The sequence below is a fragment of the Uranotaenia lowii genome, chromosome 1, assembly GCF_029784155.1.
Source record: "Uranotaenia lowii strain MFRU-FL chromosome 1, ASM2978415v1, whole genome shotgun sequence".
Lineage (NCBI taxonomy): Eukaryota > Metazoa > Arthropoda > Insecta > Diptera > Culicidae > Uranotaenia > Uranotaenia lowii.
Window position 1 is genome coordinate 115,748,481 of NC_073691.1, and position 21,450 is coordinate 115,769,930.

A 21,450-nucleotide genomic window follows, 5' to 3' on the forward strand; every position below is an offset into this window, starting at 1 on the left:
CTACTGTCGTGGAAATATGCTGAGAAAAACTGAGCTTGCTGTCCAAAGTAATACCAAGGTCCTTGACGACCGATGTGCGATTCAGGATAGTCGTTGATATGTTGTACTCAAAACTAATAGGCCTTCGTTGTCGAGTGAACGTAATGGTAGTACATTTGGTTATGTTGGGAGCCATACCGTTCTGATTACACCAAGTGAGAAGACAGTCAATGTCCTTTTGGAGAGCGCAGCAATCGACTAACGAGGAGATTGTTCGGAAAATTTTGAGATCATCGGCGTACATCAGTTTTTCTGACTCAAGAATAGTATTCAAATCGTTGATGAAGAGGAGAAATATCAGAGGTCCCAGATGACTCCCCTGGGGCACTCCCGAGGTTATTTGAAACGGAGACGAGTTAACAGAGCCCAGTTGTACGAAAGCAGTTCGACCTACGAGGTACGAGTTAATCCAGTTGCAGAGCCAGTCCGGAAACCCCAATCGCCGCATTTTTTCTACAGCCAAATCATGCGGTACCTTATCGAAGGCTTTACTCAGGTCTACATATACGGCATCGACTTGTTTACGTTTATCTAGCCTGCCAACTAATTTCGAAACGTACGTCATGAGATTGGTGGTCGTTGATCTACGTTTCATGAACCCATGTTGATCTTCAGAGATGGTATGTTGCACAGTTTGATACAACACATCGTAAACGAGGCTCTCAAAAACTTTCGGAAAACAGCTCAGAATTGAAATTCCTCGATAATTTTCTGCTCTATTCATGTTTCCTGCTTTATGAATTGGGGTTATCGAGGCAATTTTCCAGGTCCCAGGAAATACAGCCTCCTCCAACGATTTGTTGAAGATGATAGAAATTGGTGCGGAAAGAGAAGCAGCACATTTTTTAACCAAGAGTGGTGGAATGCCGTCCGGTCCAGGTCCTTTCGATTCATCCAGTGCAGCCATCTTACGAAAAACATCATTCGAGGAAAATCTCAGCATACCCAGGTTGAAATCGTGACTGTGCAAACTACTCAAGTATGTTTCAGACAAAGGTGGTGAGTTATTACTTAACACGCTCTGAAAGAAAGACGAGAATAGATTTGCAGCAGCATACGGTGTCTCGGCGGTGGTATCGTTGAAGCTGATGACTTGAGATACTCCCTGGTTACCCTTCCGTTGTCTTATATAAGACCAAAACGATGCGGGGTCGGAGCGAGCGTTGTCTTGAATGCGATTCATGTATTCGCAAAAACTCGTCACATGCAAAGAGTTATAGGCGCTCTCTAAGTCACGTAATTCGTTTAAGCGATCCATGCTATCGCCGTTGTTGATCCTTTTCCTTGCCTTTCGAAGCCGGTTACGCAGGTTACGGAGTTCAGGATTCGACCAAGGTTGACGGGATGCAGAACGAGTACTCCGTTTTTTCATTGGAATAACATCTCGGAAAATTCCGTTCAATGTGTCGTAAAAAATTCCCACCACGTGATCGGTTGAGCCAACTAAAATGTTTTGCCAATTTATTGCAGCCAAGGATTCGTTGAGCGATTCAAAATTGCAACGTTTGAAGTCAAAATAAAATTTATCCGGTGGTCGGGATTGAGAGTCCGATTCGCATAAAATCGACATCATAATAGGGGGATGATGCATATCGACGTCAAGTAAAGGCATCGGTGGTTCAAAAATGTTAATATTTTTAACGTCATTCGTGAAAACTAAATCGAGCATTCGCATGTTATTGTTTGCAATGTGATTCATTTGGTGTAGTCCTGAAGATAGGACAGATTCGACGAGGATACGTTCTTGTTCACTCGATGCGTTCACGGGTAGATATGCGCACAGATCGTCATCGAATTGCCAACTAAGGTTTGGTAAGTTATAGTCTCCAACCACAATAAGATTGTCATGTTCCCTTGAAAGTGCACAAATTTCATAGAGGCAGTCAGCATGACGTTCGTAGACCCATTGCGGTGAATTCGGTGGCAAATAAATAGCGCACACAAAAATCGAAACCTTATCATTGAGTAATATGCGAACGACAATTTGTTCGATATTCTCTGCGTCCTTAATTACAACTTCGGTGCTGGTAAATTGCTGTTTAACTGCAATAAGTACACCCCCACCACGTTCACATTGGCTTGTGTGAGAATTACGATCGCATCGATAGAAAATATAACTGTCTGACAACTCAGAATTTGAAATTTTGTCATTCAGCCAGGTTTCAGTGAAAATAATAATCCAGGTACTCACATGAAGCTAGGGAGAGAAACATTCTGTTCGTTTTTGTTCTCAATCCTCGAACGTTCTGGTAGTACACGCTGACGGGACGATTCAAATCAGGCTGGGCGGGTGAGGTGGTAGGCGGGGTACGGTGTTCCAACGGGCTATTAGTTCGGCATTGTTCCAAAGATTCGTCACTTGGGCTGAAACTCGAACGAAAAAGGAGCTTCCTTGTTGCGATCAAACTGGAACTCGCGGAAAGAAATTCCCTTCTGCCATGATGAGCTAACGAGAGCGGCATTCCTCAACTGCACATCAAGACCAACCTTGAACGAGACAAACGAAAGTTCGGCAAGATTTCTACCTTTGGGAACTAACTTTGTTACGTCGACAGTATCGGTCTTAAGATTCATCTTCACCAGCTCAGCAACTTGTTCCTTGGTTGAACTCGGGTCGAAACCAGATAGATAAAGCTTAGTTCTTTTAGAAATGGGACACTTTCATTTGCTAATAGCTCGTTAACTAGATATTGGATATTAAAAATTTTGACAGCGTTTTGTTGCCTGTAAAAAGTACTATTCGACCTATTTTTTTTCAAAATTTAAAATTCACGCGTTTTTGAGATATGTACGATGCAAGAGAAAAAGAAAAAAATACTTTTGCACAGTTTCCATTGAAATTTGTCATTATTAAATTGATAGCTAACAAAACCGTTGATTATTTAAAGAATTACTGAGTTTTTGTGGTGGATAAGTATGCAAACACTGTCAATAATGTCCACAAAGTTCAAATCAAGCATTGGAGTGAAGCACATGATCGGCAACAACGTTATGTTCATCAAGGATGTCAAGTCTCATACCAGCATTTTTAATTTTGAATAAACGAAAAACTAAGGGTAGATCGCTGAAACGTCCAAAACAATTTTCTCCGATAAGCTGAAAGTGTTGCCTAGCGATTACTCATTGAAATCCAACCTCAAAAAACCATTTTTTGATAGTTCCAAAGCTCTTAAGCTGTAAAACCGGTACCGAAAGAAAAACGTTCAAAAATGTGGTCAAAAATAATTAAATTTGTTCATTTCCAAACAACTGTTTCCACTAAAATGCTTCCAGTTTTTTTTTTAAAGAGAAGTATTGGACCGAAAAGTATCAGAAATTGAAGAAGGAGGGTGAAGCCACCTAAAATATAGATTTTACGAAGTATAAGTTGGAGAAACTGATCAATACCATGACTGAAAAAAGTGTGCGCCAGCCAATGGGAGATACCAAGAATAAAGTAGAAATTTTTTTAACAAAAAACGGTAAATATTTTTTTTCAAATTTTTTTATGAAATATCATAACATTACCTTCATTTTCTTCATAGAAAGTATTTCGTTCAAACGAATGGTTTTTGAGATACACGCATTCGTAACTGTCCCATTTCTAAAAGAACTAAGCTTTATAACCAAAATCTATTTTCGGCTGGAAGCGCGGTAGTTTTGGTTGCGATAGTAACCGGCAAATCAGCATCTACATTCTTGCAGCCAATCAGTTGAAGCTTTGGCATTTTGGAGAATCGTTTTTCGGTCGGTGGTACTTTTCTTTTTTTCGAGATTGGCGTAATTAATCTGTGTGGAGTGGCATTGAGTGGAGTGTGTTCTTTTTTTTCAATCTGATTGTATGGATGGCGAGCCAGAATATCATTGATCCTAGCCGTGTTTTGATCAATCGCCTTTTGCAAACCAAGCAAAGTTTTGTTTTGCTCCTCACACACAGTCTGGAGAACAGCATTTGTTGATGCAATTCCTTGTCGGAAAGTTGCATTTGCCATCATTTTAGTGCACTGAGAACACATCCAAAACAGTTGGTGGCTGTTAACAACCAGATCACGGGTGGTGGTGTTCAGATTAGCACATTTGAGATGGAAAGTTGAGCGGCAAAATCCCTTGCACACAATATCTTCTTCTTTAGCCAAGTCTAGTTTGCATTCAAAACAAATACCTGCGGCAGCCATTCCGAATGCAAAAATTTAAGCAGTGCGAAGATTTTTATGATGTTATTTGGGAATGGATTTGCAGCTTTTCCGGTTGTACTCCAATAGATTCGAGGAAAGTAAGTCCAGGTGAGTCGATTTCGTAAAAATTTTCGTTCAGGTGTCACATAAAACACAAAGAAAAACATGAATTAGTACAGGGGAAAAAGCCTATACAACTGTAGAATTTACCTTGCTCACAAAAAATGTTAGATGACCGATTTCAAAGAACCAAATACTCCTCTGTGATATCCAATAACAAAGAAACCACGCTTGGAGTACCCCAAGGAAGCGTTCTTGGATCACTGCTTTTTATTTTATATATAAACGACATGAAGAAAATTCTAAAACACTGTGATATTAATTTATTTGATATTTATTGCTTGTGACGATGTTGGTGCTGCTGTTCAATTGAACTGTGATCTCGTAAATTTGACAAATGGCTGAATTTCAAAATGTTAAAACTAAATGTCTCTAAAACTAAATGTTTGGTCGTCTCTAACAAGCAAATGAACTGTGATTCAGTAAACGTTTGTATCGATGGTGAACGTCTCGATATCTCGGTGTAACAATAGATGAAAGATTAAACTTTAAAGATCACATTAACAATTCAGTGAAAAAAATTGTCAAAAAATTTGGTTTAATGTATCGTAAAGATTACTCACAGTGGAGTCTAATTTATTTGTATAAAGCAATCATATCCCCCCATTTCGACTTCTGTCCGTCTATAAATGTTTTGCAAATGATCAGCAATGGCTCGGCTACAAAGGCTCCAGAACAAAATCATGAGGTTGATCCTCAGATGCCATCGAAGGATGCCTGTTCAAAACATGCTAAGTGCTCTACAATGGCTATCAATAAGACAGCGAGTAACATACCTCACCTTGATTTTAATTTATAAAATCGTGAAAGGAATAGCACCAGAATATCTTCAAGAACGGATAGTAAGAGGAACGGACCTGCATCACTATGGAACACGTTTTTTGGAACACGTTTGTGAAATACGATCTGCATCATTTTTATTGGCATCTTCGCAAAATTCATTGTTTTATCGAGGCATAAAACGATTTAATAATCTACCAACGGAAATCAAAAGAGAAGAGAATTTCAATCGTTTTAAGATTAAGTGTTTGGCGTATATAAAAGTTAATTATAGTTTATAGTACGTGATAAATGTGAGTAATTTATTACCAGATGAGATCGCCATCATACGAGCTGTCTAAATATGTGGGCCGAATATTGCAAGCGTCGATCAACAGCAGATACAACGTCAAAGATTCATTCGAGTTCTGCGAATTTATCAATGAAGTTGTATTACCTCCAGATCACGTTCTTGTTTCGTTCGACGTCGTCTCTTTGTTCACGTGCATTCCCAGGGACCTCGTTCTAAGCAACATTATCAACAACTGGGATGCAATCAAGAAGAACACCAACATCAACTTAGACATGTTTCTCGAAATCATCAACTTTTGCATGAGTTGCAGCTATTTTAGGTTCAAAAATAAATACTATCAACAGACATACGGCACGGCGATGGGCAATCCTGTGTCCAGCCCGATAGCCGATTTCGTCATGGAATCACTGCTGGACAGCGTGACACGGACACTTGATTTCCAGATACCGATCCTAAGGAAATACGTCGACGATCTACTACTAGCGCTGCCACACGAACAAGTTGAGAAGGTAAGAGAAAAGTTTAATCAGTACCACCCAAAAATCCAATTTACGGTTGAAATCGAATCGAATCGTCGCCTTCCGTATTTGGACTTGGTACTGATTAGACAATCCGACCAATCTATAAAAACCGAGTGGTATCAGAAATCGATAGCGTCGGGACGTTTTCTGAATTTCCGATCAGCCCACAACACACGCCTCAAAATCAACACGGCATTAAATTTTATTAAACGAGTGAAAACCTTCTCAACAAACGTTCCCCCCGACGATGCAATCAAGTTGATTCACGAGAACCTTAGGAAAAATGATTATCCAACGTCCCTGATCAATAGATTAATCCGTAAAGCAAACGAAACCGACATCCCCCTCCAAAGCACACAAGAAACACCCACACAACACTACCGATCCATATTGCATATCGACGGCCTAACTGCAAATGTAGTCCGTGCGCTTAGGACGGATTACCCGCATGTACGCATCGGCACCACACAACAGCACACAATACGCAGCCTACTGCCAGTGGTGAAAGATCCGATGCTACCGATCGATCGCTCCAATGTGGTTTACAATATACCATGTGCGGGCGCACCCGAACGTAATGAAGAGTGCAATAAACGATATGTAGGACAAACTAGTTACAAGTTACGTACTAGAATGTCCAAACATAAATGCGATGTGAACAAACTAAAACGCATCATAGCCACGGGGTCCACAGCATCAGACCCGAGCATAAAAGAACTGCGACAATCAGCCGTCGTAGACCACTGTTTCGACCAGGGACACATGTTCGATTTTGATAAGGCCACCGTTCTCGACAGCTCGAACAAACACCGCAAGCACCTAGAGGTACTCGAGATGTGCTATATTCAAAGCACTCCGAGTACTGTCAACATCCAGAGCGACACCGATGGACGAGCAATTTCATACGGCGGAGTGTTCCACACACTATCGAAAACAACTCACAAGCACTCATCGGCGCCGATTTCTGGCTACAATAGAAACGCAATGCAAACCCAAACAACAACAAACAGTGAGTGGAGTGAACCAAGTTTTGCCACGGACGGTTTTCTAACGACGGAATAGGCGCCGCAGCCCAGGCCAATACCATCACATATTGGGCACGTAAGTCGCACAGTTTCCTCCTCACTTTTAAAACTGGAATAAAGATTTGAATTCAAATTTGTAGCCAGAATATCGACGATCGATGAACGCTATAGGAGCAGATCTGTTTTGGACGATAACACTTATGTCCGAGTAAGTGATTAATGATAAATTGTTAATCATTAGAAATATGTTTTATGCTTTCCTATTCAATTTTAGTTCCTTGAAAAAGAATACATAGTATTTGAAACGTTGGATGAAGCACAAATAAAAGTGTTTTAATACTTTATCGATAAGACCGAAAAGCCATTACATAACCTCAAAAATCATCCCGGTCGGAAAAAAAAATTATTTGATGATGATGAAGTCAACTGAACAAACGTCTCTGAGCCGCACATGACAAATATCAAAAGCAACGCGATCTGGGGCGCGGTAAAACCCTGAAATGCACTCATGGGTGTGTGGGAAGGGTTTAATACCCTGAAATATCCCTTTTCTCAGATAGTCCCTGTTCAAAAGTTGATCATTAAGAGCACCAAAATAGAAAGCAGATAAAAAACGGACGTACATTCACAAAAAAAAAACAGCAACTAAAAAAAATCGACCAAACATGAGGAGACTATACAAAATATCTTACAAGATAATCCAGCCCAAGATCCCATGTGAGGGGGAAAGTGGAGGGCCATCATCATCATCCTTTGCTGGTTAGTGCGATTTGGTAGGCAAAGGTGAGCCTGTTATCGATTTTAACCCCTAGATCAATAATCAATTTGGCATTTTACAAACAGAGGTCGGATAGCTGGTAGTCAAATTTTATCACATTTCTTGATCGGGTAAAATTAATGATGTTGCACTTTTTCGCATTTGCCTGCATTCCATTCATCTGACACCAGCTCTCTAATGTAGGGTTGTCAGCTTGCAGGGTGAGACAGCCTACAGTGCTGTAAATCTTTCTTAAAATCTTCAGATCGTCGGCATACATAAGAGTGTCGTATTGGAGAGTTGCGCACAGGTCGTTTACAAAGATTATGAAAAGAAGCGGTCCAAAGTGACTTCCCTGAGGAACTCCAGATGGGATAGCAAACGTTCTCGAGCGCGAGTTTTTAATTTTCGTGAAGCCACGCCAGTCCGTGAGATATGACTCAATCCATTCAAGTGCCCATTCAGGGAAACCTAGCTGATCCAGCTTAGCTACAAGTATTTTGTGCGGGACACGGTCAAATGCTTTTGCGAAATCTATATAAACAGAGTTCACTTGAAAACCTTTCTCCATGCTGTTACTCAAAGAGCTTACATAGCACATCAGATAGGTCACGGTTGATCATCGCTTCATAAAACCATGTTGAGCCTCGGATATAAAAGGTTTTGCAGCGGCGTATCTTCGTTCATGCATTAGGACTTCAAAAATCTTAGAAATTGAGTTCAAGATTGATATAGGTCGGTAATTACCTACGCACTTAACATCACCTGATTTGTGAATCTTTGAATTGTATATCGTTGAGGAAAAATTTTCAAATTTGTTTTTCATAAATTGCGTAACATTAGGGGTTAAAGAACTTCTTTTTCAATACATTTTCGTTTGTAGTTTTTAGCAAACTTCCACAATGTTTGCCTAAATTTTGAATCAGATTGCCCCTAACTCACTCTTTGAGTGTCAACATAACACTATTGGAAATAAGAATAAGCCCCAATTTAATCAAAGTATGCTGATGAATGGAACATTCAACGACAAACATAAGATTCGACCAATGAACTCCAATTAAAATGCTTATAATTTCGTTGAATGTTAATTGAATGAAGGTATTTCTGTTTTCAGTGGCTCCAGAGAGTAGTTCCTGAATTTATTTTATAATAGTCTATCCCGAAATCATTTTGTGAATATGAATGAGGTTCAACATCCAACAGGTTCAACATTCGTCAGGTTATAACTTGGTTATCTGGCTACGATCTTGGACAAAGTTTAGAAAGTAGAAACATTATAAATCGGCTCAAACATGATTAATTGAATCATATTCGTTTTTCAGAATAAAACATTATTTTTTTCCATACAAACCTAAAATTTAAAATTTTCTCATGTAACCCATGAAATTCTAAAATAACTCCAAATCTGCACTGATTTCTTGGATTAGCTCCTACACATTCGGAGGTATATGTACAATTTCAAATTATTTCTTCAAAATTAGGGTTACAGAAAGCAAAAAATGTCTGATAACATTCCACCACTCAATGTATGTCTTCAATTCAAAGCCAATATAAAAATACAAAAAAAAAAAAACATTAGGAAATGCTTTTCCAGCAATTCAACGTTCATAGTATCGAATCGATCATAGTATTTTAACGCACATTTGCATATTTTTTATAAGTTGAGCCTTAAGAACTTCAGGCAATCTTCCAACATTGATACCTTCATATTAAAATATTATTTCTTTAATCCAGATGCAGCATCGATGATTTTTGATAGTCGTCGTGATTTGATCTACCTAAGATAGCGTTCACGTGTAGAACATTGCCCATCGTGCTTTGGAAAGCCACTGGATCGTTTTCGAAACCGACCGGAATACGAACAAACTCATTCTTGTCGTACTTAAGATTAGAATTATTCAATCTGAGACTAGGAGAAAAGTGTCTTCCTAACGAAGGCAACCCTTCTTTTCATAAAGTAACAAATTTGCAACAATTAATGTATGGAAAAAGTGAAAAATCGTATTTTTTTTAAATTTTTTTCTTGATGATTTCTAACTGTAAAAAAACAAATTTTTAAGGAAAGATAAAAAAAAACATGAAAGGAAGGGCTTTAACTCGATTGATGAGTCTTACTACGTGAGTGGAAAATATGTCGTTGTATCGTCAGAATCGGTACGCTGAATAAAAAAGGCAAGAGAAGCAAGTGACAACTTATTGTATATTCATATTTGTAAATTGTATATTTGTTTTTGTATAAGTCGGTGAAATTTTTTTTTTCAAGGAATTTTGAGCGGACCTGCATATTCACAATACTAGAACATTCCAATTCAAGTGAGTACTAATTTGAAATTCTAAAGCAACCGAACAATTGTCCAAGTGTTATAAAGTTTTGGCTTTTGTCTGGTGGCCTTAGTAGTTCAAATGACAATCATCTCTTTCGCTGGACATGCAAGACCTTGCACGAAAATGCCAATGCCTCGTACTGTGCTTCGATGAGATGGACTAGCTCCTCTGGGACTCCTCGTCGCCTTAGAGCTGCCCAGATGTTTTCATGGTTAAGTCGGTCGAATGCTTTTTCGAAATCAATGAACACCAGCAGAAGATAGACCTATAACATGTCTGTCCGTGGCAAGGTACTTAGCTTATTAAAGTATGTATTTGCTGGTTGTTTTGTAAAAAATATAATGAATTGTCAAGATTCTGTTCCTGTAGAAAAAATAACAATTTTCAAAACAAAAATTTGGTTTCCGCTGTTTTTAAAAGCCTAGAAAGAGTAATTTTGTATGTACCCTTCGAAATCTACGATCTATCACTTTAAGTTCAATCTCACTATGGTTTTATTTCGTTATTGTTTGTCAAATTTTGCCAGCAGCCATTCCATTAAAAGTGCTTTTAAGTGGCTCAAAAATAGCCTAATTTTGTTAATTTCGAAACAGCTGTATATATTGCCCTTTGTTTCTTTTAAAAGAGAAGTATTGGAACGAAAAGTACCAGAAATTGAAGAAGCAGAATGCATCCACCTAAAATACAGATTAGACGAAGTATAAGTTCAAAAAACTGGTCAATATCATGACTGAAAAAAGTTTGCGCCGGTCGATAGGAAATACCAAAGATAAAGTAGAAATATGTTTTACAAAAAACGATAAATAATATTGGTTCATTTTTTTCATGAATTATCAAGAGATTTCCTTCCTTTCCTTCATAGAAAATATTTTGATCAAACGAATGGTTTTTAAGATATACGCATTCGTAACTGCCCCATTTCTAAATGAACCAAGCTTTAGGAGCACTGTATATAAAAAAAATCCAGATACAGAAAAAAACTTCACCTTTTTTATACTTAAATTCTAGGAAAACTTGAGATAAAACATCCCTTTTTTCCATTTCAATAGGATAAACCATGGGTATTTGCACACCTTCTGCAACTTCAACGTCGTCTAGGTAAAGAAGCATTCCCTCTCATTGAGCAAACTTTCTTCCCGAATCCACGAGACATGGTGAGTATTCCTTTTCAAAACTTCTATTTAAGACGTTTATTTACTTACTTTCGTTCTTCAACATTTTCCTCCCTATATATCGGTTATAATGATCAATCTTACTTTAAAAAAAATCAGAACCAATTTTGAAGTTTCGTTTCGATTCCAGCTCGCTTGGCAACGGTTCCCGTGCGTTTTGAAGGCAGGTCATTGTCACGGTGGGAAGGCATCAGCCAGACTTGACAATGTTGGCGCTCTGCAGGACGCTGCCGGTTTGCTGTGCGGTACAGGGCTCTCGGACAGTACTTCGTACTGCAGCCTGGAGCCTTACATTGAAGCCAAATACGATCTTCGTATCCAAAAAATCGGGACAAATTATAAAGTCTTTATGTAAGCGCCTTCTCCAAATGACGTGTTAATCAAAATACGAACGTCCTTTTTTGAATTATCTTGGACATCAACACAATTCATTGGTTCCTCTTTTCAAAATCATTTTAGGAGAAAATCGATATCCGGTAATTGGAAAACTAATCAAGGATCAGCGATGCTGGAACAGGTTCCAATCACTGAGAAGCATAAGAACTGGATTGATGAGGTGAAATCAATACAATACAATAGAATCTTATTCAGAGTCTAGACTTTGATTAGGGATTCAGATTTCAGCATTGGAATTCCATTTAGTTTTTCAACTCAAACAACAAGAATTTGTTATTTTTTAGGTTTCAGAGCTGTTTGGTGGAATGGAAATTTGTGGTATATCCGTGATCGTCTCTAAAGAAGGTAAAGAGTATATTGTTGGTGCATCAGATTGTACTTTCCCGTTACTAGGCGATACTCAGGAAGAGGATCGTCGTCAAATTGCTGAGCTTGTCGTTACTCGTATGCAGGTAAAAGCATGGTCTTCACGTGCAGTACAACGAGCCGCAATAAAACATCCATTTCCATCTTCCAGAATGTATGCCGCCCCGGGGTTTTGACGAAAACAACTTCACGTACTTCTATTTCTTCACGAGGCGGTAGCCCCACGGAAGAAGCCCCCGTGCTTTCAATGGGAACACGTCCGGCACCGGTAGGCGGAGCACCACCTCCGATTCCGGAACGTGCAACACCCGGTGTGGGGTCGATTGGAAGACATGGCAGTGTCAGTAGCATTATCAGTGAACCACAAGAACAGCAACAACAGATGGACAAAAATCCATCCTTTAGCAATTTACGCCGTGATTCACAAGGTATGTGAAATCTCTGTACACTGAGCGAAACAAGAATAGTACCACTTTGTGTTTTGCTTGCTAAAATATGAATGATTGAAAATCGTCAAAAACGTTAATTCTTCAACAATTTGTTTTAAATTTTTCAACGGATAAATCAAGCATAAGTTTACTTTTATTGGATGAAGCAATTTGCATTGAGGACCACAAATATATATAAAAAAAAAGTGCGAAATAAAAATAGTACCACTTATGTTTTTCTAAAAAAAAATAATATTATTTCTTGAAATTGTCTGCGGAGATGTTAATAATAATGCTTTTACATCTTTTTAAAGGGTTTAAAGGGTTTTTAAAGAGATTTTTCTTTAGCACCAAGGAATTCAACTCTTGAGCTATGATTCTTTATCAAACTGCTTATTTACTTCATGAACATGACGTGACATGATGAAGCATGGATTCTAGGCTGTATTTGAATAAAAAAAATAGGCTTCTTATTCAAAAATTTTGATTTTTCTTATCAGTCAAACCAAAAAATTTCTTTTTAAGTCGTAGATGGCAGCACTATCTTACTGTTAAACGGAATTGAGATCCATTTTCGACTAACCGCCAGAATACGAAAATATTGTTACATAACAGTTCCTGTAGTAGTTATAAAACGATTAGAGACAGTGTAAAAAAACGTTTACAAAATGATATCTGAAACCATAAAAAACATTGCACTTATCTTGAATCCCAAAACGACGGTCTGTTGAATATGGCGTTATGTTATGTTACTGTTTAAAACTATTAAAACCTCTATATGGAGACACTTTTCTAGGAACAGTTAGGGTATAGTTTATAAAACGCTTATGAATAACGTTTTCAGCGCATTGAACTGTTTCTTGAATGAACATGTGTAGGCATATTTTAAACGATTTATCAAACCGTTAAACAAACTGTTACAGATATAGGAATGATTGTTGTACGAGCCGTTTTTACTAAGATTACTGTTTTTTTTATGGTATCTCATATAACTTTACCATTTGAAAAAACTATTGGATGGTATCGTCAAACTGCTAAAAGACGATAACCTCAAAGCCTTTTCTACCCTCAATCACACATAGATGAAAATATTTTGGGGATTTTCGGATTTTCATAATTCTATAAATTCAATTTTTCATCTCATCTTCATTGATATTTTATTAGGTACTTACACAACGGTGAAAAGCGAAACTATTCAGCCAAATTTTGCTATCGTAGCTCCAGCGCTGCGGAATGCCCGAAAGCCAGCCTGGTGAACGATTTATCCGGCGGACCAGGACCTTGGAAATAACCTTATCATTCCGGGGGCGCCGTTCATACGCAACATAATGTTGCTGCTGCACGAAAACTGCTCTTATTTGTGGGAGATTCACTTCAAGCGCTAGAATAGAAACAAAATTAATAATTAGAAGGTGCAGTTAATTTGTTGTTAAATTAGGCAATAATAAGAACAAAACACAAAATTCTACCTACCTCAAAAACAAACGAATTTTAATGTTCCTATGTCGAGCAGCAACTCCAATTCCCGGTGTTGTAGCATGCTGCCGTGTCTGAATAAGCCCCACTGGGAACGAACCGGCAGTGGGCGTCACAACACCGGGAGTTCCGAAACAGAATCCGGTAATTTAACGTGAAGATATTGTCAATTGCATGAATTTTTAGTCTATTGAGAGAATCTGATTTGACAGATAACAATTCCGCACTCACTAACACCAATGTGATGATAGTTTATATAAACTATCATATGCTAAAAGTTGAAAAGGGACTATATGAAAAAAGGACCAACATCAGAGTTCAGTTACTTCAAATTATTTCTACCAAAAAATCAACTTTCATACGCACCGTTGCCGTCTTTAACAAACTGCGCAGATTGCACCTATTTAGACCCCCGTGCAAATAATATGCGCGCATTAAAATCTGCTCACAGACCTATACATAGACAATGACCACAAAAACAGATGAAATTTCAATTTGTAAAAAAATCGCCCAAAGTAGTGAACTTTGAAAAATTCCAGTAAATTCAATTTTTGTTGCATCGAAAATCTAAAGACAGCAAAATGTTAGAATTCCAATAAATTTTGTAGTGATATTTTTTTAAAAACTCTACCATCGCTCAAACACTATTTACTAGCAATCGAATGAAAAGTAGGTTTTTCAGACCACTTTTTTAAACTTTTTGTGACCATTTCATTAAAAAAAAATTCAAAAAATATTTCTGATGATGTAGGTATTAACTTCAGCTTTCATATGCATAAAGAAAATATTTTTTTGGACGTGTCGTATATGAACTACAGCAGTTTTCCTGAGGCATGTTTTTTCGGTTTTTTTTTCTTTCATGCTGAATAACGAGAAAACTAGTAGCTTTAGCTATATGTAATGTTTTAAACATATTTTACTGACATTACAAGGTTTCTATTGATATAAGTTTTATATGAAGTTAATTATAATTTAAACGACTTAGATAGATTTTACTTTTGGAGTGTCGAATTGACAATCTTAATCGGAAAAGGAAGTTTTTTTGTCCAGGCTTCCAGGGTTTGTCCATAAAAAAACTAAAGATACAATATTAAAAACTTTTGAAATCATTTGGGGTCCCCGAAGAAATTTTTGTATTTTGAAGCTTCTGAAAAAAGTTACAAGCCTTCAAACTTGCAATAGTGTCAAAATGACACTCTAATGAGGGTTAAAGATGAGGTTTAAAGAAGATATGGGTCTTTGGTTGCTCGGGGTCTCCAATGGTTTAATACTCCTACATAATACGTCTTTGCTCTTCTTTCACAACACTTTTGAACAACGAACGGCGCATAACCAGTTTAACAGGAACAAAGTCCAATCTCATAACTATTGGCATAGAAGACTTAAGATCAACCACTATGTCAGGCTGAGTAGCGAACTTTATGCTCACAATTTTTTCTGCCTTTTTTTCTTCCAGCATCGCAATCAAGCTCTGTTTCCGTAGTGTCTTCTACTTCGGGAGCTCGATCAAATTCTACCAAAACTTCACAACCTTCAGGTGCTCATGGTTCAACGGTGGACGAAAGTGAAGACACCATGAAAAACCTGAGAAAAACATTTGCTGGAATTTTCGGGGACATGTAGGATTTAGCTAAAAAGAAGAAACCACAAAAGGGAGGAAGCGTCACGAATCCAAGGGAAAGCTCATCTAGCATACATAACAGTTCAAGCGACAGCACTGCAGCAACAACGGACGAATTCAGCGGGAGTGCAAAGGCACAACCAGAATCAGTGGCCTCCTCACTATGCAACGGTACGGCAAACCAAAAACAGCGCAGCATTGACAGTGTAAACAGTACTGACAACTTCAGCGGTAGAATAGATGTCGTTTCTTCTTTAGACCAAAAATATGAAGTAAGCGCCAATTCCTCCATGTCCAGCATTTCATTTCCCGACAACAGATCAGGTTCGAGTACTACTCAAAATACGAAAACAATCGCGTATGATCCATCTCTAAACGAACGAATAAACCCGTTCGACAAGAACAAAACAGCTGATCAAAGAGAAGCCAAAAGTGAATCCAAATCCGGAATGCCAACATATTGCGATTCATCGGATACTCTAAATCAATCGATAACATCTACTTCCTATTACTCCTCTTACTTAGACAATATTGATAAAACTAGCGATAAGGAAGATGATAACGTGAAAGATCGTTACAACATACAGCAAGGTATCAGGGATCAATCGCACACTTCTGGCTTTATCTCGAAATCAAATACTACTAATCAATGTGACGGTGGTTCTTCCTCGTTACAATATTCCAGAAGTGCAACATCGTCTAACTCGTCTGTGGGAGTTAATAATGAAAGACCGGAATATAATCAGCAGTTGAACGGAAGAGATGCCTTCAAGCAGGGCTTTACCAAACAAAGTCAAGGTTCTCTCTCGGATGCTGAGCTTATTTTTGGGACGAGTGCTGTTTCTAGTCCACCAACGAACAAAGACTTCGGTCGATTCTCGAGAAATGAAAATCAGAATGGCTCTTGTAGCTTCAATAGCAGTGTTTATGAATCAGATTACATTTCATCCAGGCAGAAAGAGGAAGAACGAAGCTTAACTTCCTTACCAGATAGAGCCAAAAACATTGATGAGAAAAAAATAAACAAGTTGTACGAACCCACTGTTACTGTTGAGATGTCTAACACACAAGAAAATAACGAATATGATTTGAAATAATAAGACAATGTTTTTTCCAACTTGTACAGTATTTAAAACGAAAATGAAAAAAAAACCATTAAGATATATCTTGTTAAAAAATTAATGTTACTTTTCAATGTTCATATTATTTTATGAAACAGCTATCAGCAAAACGAATCAGTTGATAAAATCGCATGTATGTCTTTACAAATATTGGCGTTTTAAATTAACCAAAAACCATATGATACCCATGTTGTTAAATCTCGAAGCAGCACTGCAATATTACAGTTGATTTCACTGTTTTCAAGTTTGATTTGCTTCGTACAAATATCAGAATTGTGCTAAGTGAAACGTCGTGACTATATAGTAATATCTAGTTAAGAATTATCGTAACCATTTGGCTAAGCGAGTATTAATAGAAGTTACCAGTTAATCCTCAAACTTGAATATAGAATTGGTATAATTTCTATCTCTTTTGAGCACAAACATCTTTATTTGTTTAACAATGGTTTCTTTAACAGGGAATTTGATACGTAGAATAAAAAATCTAAATTTTTCGCTGCTCAGTAGGGATATGCTGACGAAGGCGAATTCAAATTTTCAAAATTATAGTTGAAAACTTAAATCAATAAGTTTGATGAGTTTATGAAATTACTAGCCATTATTCATATTCTTCTTTCTGTCAATCAATGTCAGTATCATTTCAAACTGCTTCATCATAATGAACTTGAATAAACATAACGGTAAACTTTGTAAAAATGTAAATATGATATGTGAAATAAAATCTCGCCTTCTTATGATTTATAAGAGTCTGAATCGCACAAAAATAATTACAAAAATATCGCGTTAAAAATTGAACTAGCAGAGTAAACAAAGTTATCTACCATGTAACGCAACAGCTTCTTAACAATGTTTTGTCTTTTATAATTATTAAAAAAGTTGCACGCGAAAGCTCTGCATTATATGTCATATCTGGCGGATTGAAATATGTTTCAATTCTCCTAAGTTTAAGTAAATTTTTGATTTATAATAAATTGTTTAATTTTTTGTTTATACAAGCATATGCAATAAATGTATCAATCTAAAAAAAAATATTGTATCGCTTTGTCTGGATTTGCCGAACTTCCGAAAGCCAGCCCATCAGCCGATGACCAGCCAGCAATTTGGTAGGTATACCTATTTATGAAAATTAGCATGACATTTTCCGTGTCGCAATAATTTCGTGTTCGCCCTTTATTATGGCTCGAGTCTTATCTCACCCGTCGCAGTGTATCAGTGAAACTAGGGCCCTTTGAATTGACCAAATTCAGCAACTACTCTGGTGTCCCTCAAGACAGTAACCTAGGTCCTCTACTGTTCTCCATCTTTTTAAATGATGTTTTGCTACATTTCCCGGTGAAATGCTTGGAGTACGCAGATGTTGTTGTTGTTTGTTTATTTGTCTCGTGGCCTAAAGGTTTATCTTTTAATTTGCCCCTATCGGGGTATTCTGGTGTAGATTATTTTACATTATAAGTTAACTATTAAATTATACAAAGTTTTTTGAATACAAATTCAATTAATTTCGTTTCCAAAGCTCTAGGCCTTTGGATGTCAGGCTGCGGCTCTTTAGCTAACAGCTCAAATAATATTCATTGCATTGAAAAAAAATATTTAAAAAAAACGCTCAACCGATTTTTGAGTTTGAAAACTTAATCAAATATTTTATAGCAAGATTTGTTATAGGTCCAGAGGACAACCTTTTAGAAATAACGTAGCTTATAGACAAGTCGAAACGTCCAAAAAGCAAATATTTCGGATTATATTACAGCTTAATTTATTTTTTTTTATTTGACACTATTTTTGGAGTGTCGGAATAAACATCAAGATTTATGGCTTCATTTTCCATTAACCTTTTAATGCACAATACTGTTTCATAACAGCGCTGAATTTCAATCAAATTATCTCCAAATCGCGTTGATATTTTTCATCCATTCTAACACGAAAGTATGCTAACACGAAAGTTAAACTGGAGGTACTCTTGAAGTTTTTCAATTTTCAGTGATCTATCAGTGATGTATGCTTGTATGAGGAATTCGATTTATTGTGTGGAAAACTAATAAGAATACCTCAATTGTTATTTTTTTGGATAAATGGATTTTCCAATGAAGGCCATGATTTTACCAAGATGTGTAAACATTTTTTTTTAATTCTGTAATATCATTTCTACTTTCGCTTCATTCAGATCTATTATAAACCTTTTTAGACACTACGGTTTGGGTCGGCATTTAAACGGTTAAATCGCTTTGGATTAAATCAATGAATTCGAAAGGATTTTTCAACTTTGAGCAATGACTAAAAACGGAAATTTTTTACCTCAACCTTATTCTATTGTGTTATTTTAATAACTTTACAGAAGGGCTTGTGATATAGCTCAGTTAACAAGTCAGTTGCTTTCTGAGCCGATGTCCGTGAGTTCGAGCCCAAGAGTAAACATCGATCACAGTTGTACCGGATAAGTTTTTCAATGACTTGTCCGCCAACTTCATCGTTGATATAAGTCGCGAATGACATAAAGATATTAAAACGACTATAATCGAACAAAAAAAAAATTTTACAGAACATGATAAAAATTATTTTTTTTTTCGATTATAGTCGTTTTACTTTATCAACGTTGCAGTTGGCGGATCGTTATTGAAAAACTTATCCGATACAACTGTGTTCGATGTTTACTCTTGGGCTCGAACTTGCGGACATCTGCTCAGGAGACAACAGACTTGCCAACTGAGCTATATCACAAGCCCAACATGATAAAATGATTTCAAAATATCATACATGTTGGATTGAACATCCCTAAAATATAATTTGATCATTATTCCTCCGTTGAATAAGAACTCGACCGACAGTGTTCTCTAGCTTGTGATCGGGATCTGTCCTACAGTTGCGTTTGGTTGAATACAGTGATTTCCCAGTAAATTGCGTTTAGTAGTCTTTTCTATCCGAAAAGTGGTATTCGGTGTGGTGTTCTGCGGGTTTCTCGTGCATTTGATCTCGGAATCTACAATTTTGGTGGCTCAACCGGGATGCACAAACCGCATGACCCAGAGAAGATTGGTCCCTAATGAAAGTTTAATAAGGAATTAAACTGCATAAAGAAGTGACCTATTTACACCAAAGTGTAAACCTGTGGCTACACTCGAGATATTAACCAAACAGTAGCGCTACAAAGTGCTCCATACAAGAGTTTAGAGAATTTGGGAAGCTTTTAGGAACAGGCATATAATTAAAAGGGAATTAGCTCCTAATGTTATTTTTTAATAATTTATTGGGCAAAATTTTTTCACGCAAAGGTACTTGCAAGACACGCCGACAGAAATACATTCGATTTTTTTATAAAAATTTTCTAAAAATGTGCAAACAACTCTCACATTCCAGAAGTGCATTTTTCATAAATGAAATACCACTCTTAAATAAATCTATAAATCTATAAAATCTAAATCATTTTAAATCTTCTTCCAGTACAAAAAACAACTCAAACACTCCATGGATTCCAGAAAAAAACATCAAATTTGTTACTTTGGTTAACAGAAAACAGGATAAAATTCCAGTTTTTTCAACCAGGTTTTTTCCTTGTTAGAATGCTTTCCAAAACAGAACTTTCGTAAATTTAGCTTACAAATATCCCCAACAATTTTTTTGAATGAATGTTTTTGTGAAAATATCACTTTTTCATTCAAAAACTTTTAAAATACTTATGTGTGTTTTCAAACGCAAGAAAACACCAGTTTTTGAAACTCAATTTATCGCTTAATAGCTATCCTTTTTTTTCAATATTTAAAACACTAGAAGAAGACCTAAAAGTTGATTCTACTTACTTTTTAAGATATCTCTGAAGTAAAATGAGTTTCAAATTCCTCGAAAATTAACACCCTTTTGTTTGCCTTTTTTCCTAACTACAAAACGTCAAACATTTACCTGGCATCGCGGATAGTCATAAAAAAGCCTTGTGTGGAGTTTTGATTTAACACAATAGAATTTTATTGTGTGCCACAAGTGAAGTGATCAAAATTAGACTGCAAATCGTTTGTGCCGTGTGGCAAGCTTCGAACAAAAGCTTGTAGAATGTACCCCTCCGGGTTTGACCTCCGTACTCCACCTCCCAGCAGACCAGCAGCAATGTGGACTCCAAATGGAGTTGAGTTTGCCCGCCTTATCGATCAACTGAATTTCTCGAACGTGTCCCTCGCGAATGTGTCTCATCAACTCAACGAGATTTGTAGTGAGATGCATGAGCTACGTGCTGAAAATAGCCGCTTGCACAGTGTGATTGATGAGCTACGAGCATACCCTACGCACAGTACGCCTCGCCACGAATCATACGCCAACAGTTTTGGTCGAGATTCTATTGGAAGCTCTCCGAATTATACCGTCGCGTGTGAAACCGCAAAGCTGACCGTGTCAGAAATCGAATCAGCTACGTATTCTCGGGCTCAGATTGCTATTCAGTGAAAAAGTGGATCCGTGATTTCGATGAAATGGCCGAAGCCACCAGACTTCCCGAGTTGCGCAAGTACGTTGTCGCGAAAAAGAAGTTAATAGGGTTGGCTAAATCCTCAGTGAACACCGTGAGCCACATCACTTGTTGGAATGCCCTGAAAGAGTTTTCGACACGGGAGTTCGATTGTGTGAAGAACAGTACCGTAGTGCATGATAAGTTGCGTGCACGCAAAAAATCAGCTTCAGAATCTATCTTCGAGTATTATATTTTGCTACGGCTGATCTTGAGCCAGAAGCAATTATTGCTCATACTGTAAATGGAATTCTTGATTATGGCCCCGATAAAACCGTGCTGTATGGTGCCAAATCAACTGAAGAATTTGAAGAAAAGTTAAGAGTGTACCAAAACATTAAGAATTTGAGGCGTCGACGGAGTGGGGGTCG

At 37.3% G+C, this 21,450-nt stretch overlaps 1 protein-coding gene across 1 annotated transcript in view; it reads left to right on the forward strand.

Annotated features, from left to right (window-relative positions):
* LOC129739184 (synapsin) overlaps window positions 1-17,622 on the forward strand; it is a 32,886-nt gene extending 15,264 nt beyond the window's left edge. Inside the window, exons 7-12 of the mRNA XM_055730610.1 lie at window positions 11,063-11,167; window positions 11,316-11,536; window positions 11,645-11,741; window positions 11,866-12,033; window positions 12,099-12,375; window positions 15,308-17,622. Coding sequence (XP_055586585.1) covers window positions 11,063-11,167; window positions 11,316-11,536; window positions 11,645-11,741; window positions 11,866-12,033; window positions 12,099-12,375; window positions 15,308-15,474 — 1,035 coding nt within the window. The 3' untranslated portion in view covers window positions 15,475-17,622. The remainder of the gene's footprint in view (window positions 1-11,062; window positions 11,168-11,315; window positions 11,537-11,644; window positions 11,742-11,865; window positions 12,034-12,098; window positions 12,376-15,307) is intronic.
* The last annotated feature ends 3,828 nt before the right edge of the window (window positions 17,623-21,450 follow it).